We start from the raw sequence: 10,829 nt of genomic DNA, 5'->3' as shown, positions 1-10,829 counted from the left end.
CAGATGACTGCAGTCAACATAAAACAACTGTCTTATTTCTGTCAGGTATTTTTGGTGTAAACAAAACACCCAGAACACACTGGAGGTTTCTAATTTCAGAGGCAAATTCTTGTATATTGTCTGAATATTTTTTCTAAGCACGTGTATATCAACCCTGTCATTTGAGCCCAGCTTAAACATTTAGCATATTTTGAATTAAAATTAATAAAAAGGTTCAAGAGGTGAATGTTTGCCAGTGTTGCTTTCACAACCTGTTTCTGCTGCCCCCAAGTGGCCAAAATCAGTTCTATCTTCAGCTGTCAGGCAAATCTCACGTCTCAAATAACATCTTAAAAAATGTATTTTGGTTACATAAATGAGTAAAAGCATGTTTTTCATCTCATTTATGCATGCATGTACAGGCTGCAATGTTATGCTTTAAGGTTAGGTTAGTTAAGGTAAATTTCATGTTTGTTGTTGTGTATGTGGTTTATAATTCCAGTCTGTATCATTGAGGGGGATCGATTGGAAGAATATGGCACAAACAGAAATACAATAATCATAAGTATGTTTTCATTAGTGTATAATCACCTGAAAATGAGAGTTGTTGTGTCTTCATTACCTTAGAATGACCTCTTTATATCTGCAGCGGGTCATCTTACATGGAGTCCACCACATTTCACTGCCGTGCCCCTACAGTGGCCTGGAATCAAACATGCTTGGCAGAGACAGGTGAGGTGAGGGGTATTCAGTTGGTTGCAGTCTGCACCCTCACCACTAGGTGTCACTAAATCCTACACACCAGTCCTTAAAATACTTACACTGTAGGTTTGAATGTATAGCGTACAGTAGTGTTGGGACCACTGATGGAAAAGGAATAAAATGAGATTAACTGGTTCCCTGAGCTGGATTTGTCCCTTGATTTTGCCACAACTTCTCCAAATAGATTTCTTTCTTTACATGAGGAACTACAACTACCATAGCTGAGCAAACTACTCAGTGATTATACTTAAACCATCTGCTGCTACTGACAACTCTGCCGAATATACAGCTTTAAGTATGTGCCTGAGGTTTTCAGAGTGCTCAGACAAGACAATTGAAACAAAGACACCAAATGTTCCAGATAATTCTTTTAATATTACCCCCGAATCAGTCATCATCAACACTATCACCATCACTCTGAGAGGCTGTGACAGTGGCGGCAAGAGTCTTTGCGCTGGTCATACCTGTTCATGATGATGATAACGAAGTTGGTAACAGTGAAAAAAATATTCAAACATTGCAGTTTTTTAGTTTTCCTCTACGCTGAATGCTAAAAATGGTGCTGAAAACAAAATAACACACAAAAACCTGCAGTGCTCTAAGAAAGTCAACTCTGATTGTCTGAAGCATTTTGAATGAGTTATTAATTAATAAATATTGTTATCGAACATCATTCCTACTGTATGCTGTTCTTACTATCTCTATGAAAAAATGTCACTCGGTACAAGCAGATTTAATCAAATGACATGAACTATTTTGTAAGAAGTGAAATTAAAAGAATTAAAGCTTCACATATGTAGCTGATCATTGGACTTTTTGCAGTAAGTTACATTGTGCACGGACGCTGTGCATGTGTCATTTGTCATGTGTGTTTTCCTTCTGCTGTCTCTCCACAGCCCGTTCTTTCCTCCCTTGCAGCTGCAGTGAGTGGCTGAATGCAGCTGTTATCAATCGCTCATCAGGGCCTGGAGGATTAAACACCAGGTGAGACTTTGGCAGTTCAGGCTGCATGTGGTAGCTTAGGTTGTGTGTGTTGCTAGCAGGTGGCTTGTGTGTGTCCCTGGGTCTGCAAATTCCTTTTTTTTCTATGGAGGGAGGGTGATATTTGTATTGTCTGTTGTTTGTTTGTTATCCCTTTCAGTTTTTAAGTTAACCTTGCTTTGTGCTTATGTTGTAGTTTCGATTTAATTTGTTAATAATTAGTTATTTTTGCATATATCTCAGTTTCTCTGCTTCTTTTCCCTTACTTATATTTTATTGTTACTCCTCTCATCTCCTGGACTTTCTCTGGAAGTATCAGCATGTTATGTCAAATCACAAAAATTTATTCAAAATATCCAATATTCAAGTGTTAAATGTCAAGCCAAAGGTGCGCCGTGCCATAAAACCTAAATGTGGCCACTGGTTCTGATTAAATTATATCAGAATATTAGAAACTTTATTTTATGTGTATGCTGTGTGCTGCTATTATTTTCATCTTTTACCAAAGTGAGCAGCCGTATGACATGAGCATGATGACAACTGCAATGATGATTGTTACATTTTCATTTCACAGTATTTTGACTTCTGTGAAGGCACCGTTATATTATTTAAGTTACTGTCATGTTCCCTGGTGCTGTTGAAGTCTCATCATATGGACAGAGACACAATGTTTGTCCGATCAGTCACCTCCATCCGTTTTGTCAGAGCTGCTCCTTGTTCAAGGGACAACCGGAGACTTCCTTTCAGCAGTGTTTTCCTTTTCCTCTGTGCTTGTGAGCGTATAAGGGGTCTTCTTACAACATCTAGAGCACAAACACACAAATACAGCTAAAGTAATGACGCACAGAATGATGCTGTCCAGGCCTATTGTTCAACTTGATTCAGGTGAACCTGGTGGGCAGCACTCGTCTACCAAAATCAGCACATATATGCATTTTTTAAACACGGGTAAACCCACTGAAAACAGTGACAGGCCAGTGACAATATTATAGTGGTTACCTTTCTATATTGACCAATTTATACCAGCAATTGTGTCAGATTTCAGCCGATATTTCTGTGCCAACATCCAGAATCATCGCTGGTGACATGATTCGATGAAGAAAGCAAAGAGGTGTGTTTCTGGAAATGTCAAACTACTCCCTTTATGTTCAGCTCAGTTTGTTACAGTGTGCTGTTTGCCTCTTTGTGGTTGTGGTAGGAATTTATCCGCCGGAGTGCTGACATGAGACAGGACAGATGAGTGGAGAGCACAGAGTTTGGACTGCCAGTAGTTACTTATTGAGCAGCTGCAGTCTCATCATTTTATGCTCAGTTCAGCTGAATTGTAAAACAGTCAAAGGGCAAATGTTTCTGTCCTTGTGACAGTTAAGTTAATCATTTCTTTTAACCAAAACAGGCACTTGAACAATGAATGAACCAGATCTGAGTAAGAGAGTATGTGACATTAGAAAATTAAAACCCAGGCAAATGGACTGAAACTAAACCAAAATCAACACAGAGGGTGAGAACTGTACAAAAATAGAAACTAATGACCAATCTAAACCTCTCATAGCATTGCTCTCCAGGATGCTCGATGACAGGGAGGGGTAGTCTTACCCGGGGAAGTGTTGCATGTGAGTGATGGTGTCAGGCAGAGGCATTCCATAGCTCTCAGGCAGCAGGAGACTCAGCAACCCCGACAGAACTGTAAGGCTTCCCATCAGGATGTAAGGCAGTGAAATGGAATAGCTTCCTGTGGCAACACATCAGAGGAGGCAGGAAGCAGTGAAGAACAACCTCGGCTACAATGGTGCCGGAGAGCAGTTGAAAACAAAAGTTGGAGAGACTTAAAGAAGTTTGATGGGGCTACATCAGTAGTTTAAATCCAATCTACTAAATCTTAAGAGAAACTTTGGGATTTTCAGCAGGCCGGTCTGTCTGATCTGAGTGCTAATCAAGCCTGCTTTTATGCTTTTGTTCAGCTTTGTTCTTGTTGTTTTGTTTCTGTGGAGGCACCAGCTTTTTGTTAGCCCCTTATTTCTAACAGTGTTAGAGATGGGAGAGAAACAGCTTTTCATGCCCAAATAGTTCCAGTCACTTCCACGCATTGGAAAATTTTTGTGACGTATCAGATGAGTGAACGTCCCAGGTGCTATGGAAGTAAAGGAAATAAACTCGCCACTAAAAATGTCTGTTTCACTGCATCTGAAGAACCGTGAAAATGGGACAAATTAGATTCATGAGGGGATTCACACACATGTTGTTTGTGTTTACTGTTGCTCTCATGTTTCAGTTAGAGGTAATTAATGATTGAAATGAGGAAGTGCAGAGGTGGAAAATCACATTTCAAACTCCAACCACCATCAAACTACCACACTGACAGCTCATGAGGATGAGTGAACTTACTGTACTTTGGGCAGTATCCTTACTTAGGTAAATGAAGTATGGGGCGATGATGCTGCCTATTCTGGAGGCCATAGAGCAGGCACCCAATGCAGTATTCCTTAGTACAGTTGGGTAGAGTTCTGCCGTGTATGCATACACGATAGCAAATGCCGTCGTCACCGCAAATTTCCCCATCATCTCAAGCGTTATGGCTAGATAAATCAGGTCTACGGGGAATAAGACATTACATTGTTAGGTTACATGTGAGTTATTAGTTAAATAAGTTAGAAATAAGTTAAGTTAGTTATCTGCATGTCTATCTGCTTGCGTGTGAACAAGTAAACAATGTTTTTGCATCTTGGTATAATAATGATCTTTCTTAAAGGAACATCAATCAAGGCGATATTAATCCAGTGTTAAAAAGTGTCATACTTGCTGGTATGAGCTGTATCAAGAGTAGAAACAATCCTCCCATGAAGAGGGTTGAGAAAAGACTCAGTCGTCTGGAACACCAGCGAAACATAATCCACGACAAAGTGTACGCCGGCATCTCTACTACGGCCGACAGGAAACAGTTGAAGTACGCGTTACCGTGAAGGTTCGCCGTATTCAGGGAAAGGGCGAAGTAAGCGATGGTCAAGGTGTTCCTATGGGGATAATTGTTGAGAATAAATGTCAAACTAGAAGGTGTTTATTAACCTGTGTAGGTCTATGGGATGACACTACAATGTAATCAGAAACATAAACTTGTGATTACCATATTTCCTCAAACAGTATACAGAAGGTATCAGGCCTTTATTTGAAGCAGGCTTGTATTAGATGCAGGCCTTTATTTTTTATTTTCCTCCGTTGTAACTGGTCATATTTTAAAACAAAGCCTTGTTCTGATCCGCTTCTGTTTGCCCTGTTAAAGTTTCAGTGGATAGGAACCCTGTATTTCTTAACAAGGCTTTTTACGTGTTGCAATAAAAAAAAAAAAAGTTTTCAATCATAGCCAATTCAGAAATTGCACTCAAAGCAACATGAATCAATTTTTTTTAGGAGAAAGTAATTTGCAGAAGAGGCAGAAATGCCACTAGGAGAGAGATTGTTAAGGCAGTTAATTCAGCTGTAATGACTTTTTTCCACAAGACTAAATGGAACTGCTAACTAATTAAACAAAAATCTGAATGTTTTCAGACTTGGCAAGGAAGTGAGCGCAGGAAAAATACAGGCATACTGTGCAGTTACATAAAATCTGATTCTGTCCTTAGTTGCAGGCTTCACAGCATCTGGCAGGTCATTATTTGTTGTTAGTGAAATGGGCTGACACGTGGTCAAAGGTGAAGCATGAACAGGCTGAAGATGTGAGAATGTGCATTTGTCAAAGCTTAAAAGGGTGCACGGTATAGGTCTACATGTGTGTGCTTAGGTGTGTGTATTTATGTGTGCGGAGGTCGCTGCGCTGAGTGTGGAGGTCAGGTGGGACAGCAGGGACTCACCAGACCAGCCACAGCGTGACAGAGATGGAGCGGATGTTTGGAGAGCGGAGCAGGTCACAGATGTTGTGGGCTCTCCCCCTTTCGGATTGAAGTTCTTTCTGTGGGGCAGCAGAGCACGTGGAACAACAAACACTTAACAAGCAGAGCCATCGGTCTGGAAATAATTTCATAAGAGAGAAGCATGTGAATGCATGGCCACTTGCTGAGTGAACACATGCATGTGCTTGTGTGCAAACACTTTGTACCCAAAAGCCAGGATTAATGGAGGCAAAAGTTCAACGTGCAATGAAAAACTGAGGGGGCAAAAATGCCTGTGATCATCAGGAATAGAGCCAGACTGCAAAAAATCAGCTGAGGTTAGCTTATGATGGTGTACATGTTAGCAAGACACTGCAGTACAGAAACTAGACGTTTGAGGACATTTAGACAGTGTCAGACTTTGTCCACCAGAGAGCACTGCTTTATTTCTACACTCTGAAATGCCCTGCATGGTATCTACCTTGGGTTACAATTCTTTAACAAGTCAAAGGGATTCGTGTGAAGATTATTTATGTTAAAATTGCTACAAGCCAATACTTTATCGTCAAATTTTTTAACTCTCAAATATTGTTATCACCCTCAAAAGTCAAGCATCAGTCAGGCTGATGTTTAGAAGATTCATTTTTTGTAACCCTAACCCTAACCCATCTATATATTTGTAACATATTCATGCATTAATGTTACTTCTTTACCACAGCATGTTACCCTGCTTAAGCGGCAGTGGACTTTGATTCAGCATGTAGTACGAAAAGGCTGCCAAAAAGCAGGACTTGAAGTTCTGCCTTGTGCCAGTTTCCAGCTGCCAGTTTCCAGCAGTGAGCAAGAGGCAAAACAAAGATCAGTGGTACAAATTATAGGGTTTATCAAGAATGAAAAAAGTTTTTCTCTATAAAAATGTGGCAGTATTTAGGACATGCATGCAGAAACAGAGCAAGACTGTTGAGGGAATAGCCTGTAGTGTGTTTTTATCACTGAAAGGGAAGGCTTCGAAAAGAAAGTTCCTGGGTAAAAGTCCTTATGTAAGAGAAGTTTAAAACAGTCTGCTCTCATGAAGGAAAAGCAACACCCACTTTAATATATAACTGCTTTTTAACACTTCTCCCTGTAACTCCATATATTTCCATTGTAAAAGGCTTTATGCATAAAAACTGCACAAATATACTACACAGCAAAATAACTACTATAACAAAAAAGAAGAGGTGGTACATAAAAGTCATTCTGCACTTTGTAATTTGAGGAGACTTCCTTCAGTCATACCTGAAAGTCGGATGTTTTGGCAGATACTTTTAGGAAAATCTGTTGGCTAAATCTTGGTACAGTCTCGGTCAGCTGCCATCCAGATGAGTGTGTGCAGAATAGTAAATGATTACATCGCACTGCAGTGAACCACAAAGACTGAAACTAACAAACTATGAACTGATTATATTATTAACCTACATCTGGTTACCACAAGCACCTTGTTTAATTAATCAGAGAAGCAGGTTTTTCCGGTGAGATCTCACCTGCAAAGGACTAAAAATGACCGGCGGAGGCTCGATTTTGTTCCTCTTAGCAGCATCCCTCATTACGGCCTCAGCCTCTTCTACTCTTCCCTGAGAGAGCAGCCAGCGAGGAGACTCTGGGATGTACCTGCCTCATTACACAGCAGAGAGACAGCGGTAAAAATGGGGAAAACGCTGTGCAGCAAAAGTACTATTGAGGCTTTTCTTTCTCCTTATTTTGATTCCTTGTGCCTCCATAAAAGTAAAACCTGCCTGACACGAGCTGTAAAGCCTTCAGTAAAGCTATAGGCAAATAATGTTTGACTGGCAGTACACACATAACTTTAAAATGCAATTTATTATTATTTTATTATTGATTATTTCATTTATTTAGTCTATAAATTGTAAAATATCCAATGTCTTTAAAGTATGTCTTTAAATCACCAAAAAATACCCAAAAAATATTTACTTCACCATAAAAACCTTTGGCATTTTTGTTTGAAATATGATTTAAGTAATCAAAATGGATCTAAGTGAAATAAATGGTGTCTCAATTAGCAATTGACTGATAGTTCTAAAAAAAAGTGCAAATCCAACTATCCAGATCGTCACTTCTGCTGAAATGATGACAACTGATTGACAGCCAGATTGACGTATTAAAAATCAAGTTTAAAAAATAAAAAAAACCCACGCAGACAAACACACCCACCTACCACCAGAGAGGCACACTGAGCAAGCCAGGCAGCGTGAGGCTGAGGAGGAGCATCCTCCAGTCTCTGATGAAGAAAGCAAACAGCGGCAGCAGCATGTAGCCCAGTCCAAAGAAAAGACACACACCAGCCGTGGAGTAAATTGTCCGAACACGTTGGCCTAATATCTCAGTTCCTTAACACAAGAGAGAACACCAGAACACCAGGAGTGAATTACAGTCACCAAGATCAAGTTAGCAACTCAACACATCTGAGAATTAATGAGCAAAAGGTACCGAGCACAAACGCAGCCACATAATTGGAGATCTGTCCCACGCCGACAATAAAGAAGACAGCACAGAACATGGTCCAGGATGGGGAGAAGACCTGGATGAACGTGAACACTGTCTGGACTGCCATGGTAACAAACAAAACTATTTTTCTCCCGTACCTGAACATGACACAAAGCACAGGTTAAAGACCAAGTCGGCATGCTGCGTTCATGGGACGGTACACTGGTCAAATCTCACTGCCCTCATTAACCTTGTCTCCAGCAGCAGGGGCGAGAGAAGGGATGACGTGCAGCAAAGGGTCCAGGCTGGAGCCGCTGCAGTCAGGACTCATACATGGTACACACTGTACCAGGTGAGTTACCAGGGCGCCCCTGCCTGTTGTTTTTGTGACTACATAACCCACAATGGAGCTCTATTGCTGACTAGGTTGTTTGGAGATTTGGGTGTGTTATGCTTGTAGCAGCTAATGTAGCCTTGAGCAGAGGTGAGAAGCGGACTGCAGAGGTCTGGTAACATGACTACTTTCTAACTCCTAGATTTTTTATCATTCACGCATTAAGTCGCTGGCCCCACCTACACTGACTCAAGTGACATCGCCTGAGGTCATTTATCAGATTGTGTGCAGCTCCCTCTGGAGCCACAAATGGCTTCATACAACGTTTTGCACACAGCACCCCTCCTAAGACCAGTAAACTGACTTTGGCATGTAAAATCCATGGAGTTCCCATTTATGATAACTCAGGATGTGAGCAGGACCATGACATGATATGATATATAAAGGAATATATACTATGCATGTGTTGAGTGACATCTTTTGTCCATAACCTGTCAGAGAGCTGTCCTGAAATGAAGGAGCCGGTGAGAACTCCACAGAAGTAAAGAGAGGAAGTCAGCGGGTTCTTCCACCTGTCATCACACACCAGGTCCCACTGCAAAAAAAAAAAAAAAAAAAAAACCACACACACATGCAGTATCCAAGTCAGAGTACATCAAGTGCACAAAAAGTGTGGCATCCTGAAATTACAATTTCTTCGCATCAAAAACATTCCTCACAGAACCAAAGTACTAACTAAATGGAAAAAATGATTCAATAAATAATCATGACAATATTATTATTAGTAGAATTTAAATAACTTTTATTGAGACTGTTTCCAATTCGAGTATTATGTTCAAACATGTATCTAATGAGGGTAGACAAAATATTAGAAACACCTGCGTTAACATTAACATTCCGATATCTGCAGTGTTCAGGCATTTTTTATTGATCGGGAAAATATCTAAATCTATTCTAACATCAAATCTGACATAAATGTAATTTTTGTGGTCAAGGATGAGCACAGTGAGCACCTCGAACTCACTCAAATCGCAGTGCGATGCTCATGAGGGAATTGTTGGGTATCTGTCGATAAAGAGTAAGGTCTGTACCAGCTCTGTGGAAAGTGTCCTGAGACAACCTCTGTTGTGATGTGGCGCTATTTAAATAAAATCGAATTGAAATTGATTGAAAATTTGAAACGTAAATTGTTAAGTGCAGCCTTTGTGTTTTAGTGGCTTTAGACTCAGCCTGTTCTGTTAAAGGCAGCGCTACATGCCTTGAACCTGCATGCTTGTAACACCGGCATATCAAGTCGTTCTCCTCATCATGGAAGCAGCCGCAGCCTCCTCTGAGCGGAGGACCAGCGCAGGTGTACCAACCTCAGTTACGATGGTGGAAACGTACACGCTCCGGTCGTACTCCCACCCGTCCAAGCAGCCCTCTGTTGCCACATTAGACAGATTCACATCGACGCCGGGCAGCAAGCCCCTGTCCGAGAAACTCAGCATTTCTTCAAGCTTGTATCTGGAGCACTTGCTGGGCACCAGCGCGCCGCCGTGTTTGTCCTCCTCCAGCGGGATGCTGCTGTTCCTCCACGCCGCGGTGAGGTTGACCTGCGCGGGGATGAGGCAGTGGTGGGGCGGCGTGTCCGCGAGGAACACGATGGACAGGCCGGTGAAACCGTTCGGGATGATGGTCAGACAGAGGAGGAAAAACACCTGCTGTTGGAAACGTCCCCATTCTCCGAGGAAGGCGGTTGCAGCGTCATAGTCGGTCATGTTGGTGACTGCTTTACGCGACGGGCGCACAGACTGGGCGAGAGGTAAAAGCAGACTTTGAAGTGGGCATTTCAAAAGCAGTGGTTTTGTTTCAGCTACAAAACCATCCCACCCACCAAAAATTAACTGATCTTTAAAGGCACAACCCGAGATCCAAATTTAGGCTAAAGCCAAACACTAGATTAAAGTCGCCTGTTACTCCCAAAATATTTATCAGGCCTTATATTACAGTTCTTTGGAGTTTTTTTCTGTTTCAACATAAAGTCCAGCTGTGATAACATATTTAATTTCCTTGTGAGTATTCCACTGTGACAACGTGGAACATAATTTATAGTTTGTCCATCTTCATCCCATCATCATCTTTTTCATAAAAAGTGAAGCCAAATTTAATAATTAGCATCCACATATGTTACAGTACATTCGGGTGAGGCAGCCTTATGTGCAGTTTCTGCTTATATTTACCATTAGTGAGCTATTTACGACTAATGTATCATGGAAGCAACAACTCAGCTCCTCCATATTTTCCCCCTCCAACACTCCCTTGCAAATCGTAGAAAATAAATGTAAATTAGATCAAATTGAAGATTGAATAACCTGCTGGTGTGAGATGATTTGTCAACCATCTGCGGTGTAAAATGAAAGCAGTCAGTGGCATCACCACGCAGG

The 10,829-nt window shown here is 41.2% G+C and overlaps 1 protein-coding gene across 1 annotated transcript; it reads right to left on the bottom strand.

Annotated features, from left to right (window-relative positions):
• Nucleotides 1-1,098: 1,098 nt before the first annotated feature.
• On the bottom strand, nucleotides 1,099-10,216 carry LOC143333325 (organic cation/carnitine transporter 2-like). Its single transcript, XM_076751387.1, has 10 exons — nucleotides 9,765-10,216; nucleotides 8,895-8,998; nucleotides 8,073-8,227; nucleotides 7,801-7,972; nucleotides 7,109-7,235; nucleotides 5,568-5,665; nucleotides 4,519-4,733; nucleotides 4,131-4,313; nucleotides 3,319-3,454; nucleotides 1,099-2,525 (listed from the first exon to the last, which is right to left on the bottom strand). Exons 1-10 carry the CDS (start codon nucleotides 10,161-10,163, stop codon nucleotides 2,441-2,443), a joined length of 1,674 nt encoding a protein of 557 aa, XP_076607502.1. The 5' UTR covers nucleotides 10,164-10,216; the 3' UTR covers nucleotides 1,099-2,440.
• Nucleotides 10,217-10,829: the final 613 nt, after the last annotated feature.

The sequence above is a fragment of the Chaetodon auriga genome, chromosome 15 (assembly GCF_051107435.1).
Source record: "Chaetodon auriga isolate fChaAug3 chromosome 15, fChaAug3.hap1, whole genome shotgun sequence".
In the NCBI taxonomy this organism is placed as follows: Eukaryota; Metazoa; Chordata; class Actinopteri; order Chaetodontiformes; family Chaetodontidae; genus Chaetodon; species Chaetodon auriga.
Note: the sequence above shows the minus strand (reverse complement) of the source record. Positions and strands in the feature narration are given on the sequence as shown.

Excerpts from the sequence above, each read along its gene's own strand:
- LOC143333325 (XM_076751387.1), bottom strand. The coding sequence starts at position 10,163 with ATGACCGACTATGACGCTGCAACCGCCTTCCTCGGAGAATGGGGACGT. Across the intron at positions 8,228-8,894 it reads TCAGGACAGCTCTCTGACAG|GTACGGGAGAAAAATAGTTT; the intron begins GTTATGGACAAA and ends TGTCATGTTCAG. Across the intron at positions 5,666-7,108 it reads TCATTTTTAGTCCTTTGCAG|AAAGAACTTCAATCCGAAAG; the intron begins GTGAGATCTCAC and ends GCTGCCCCACAG.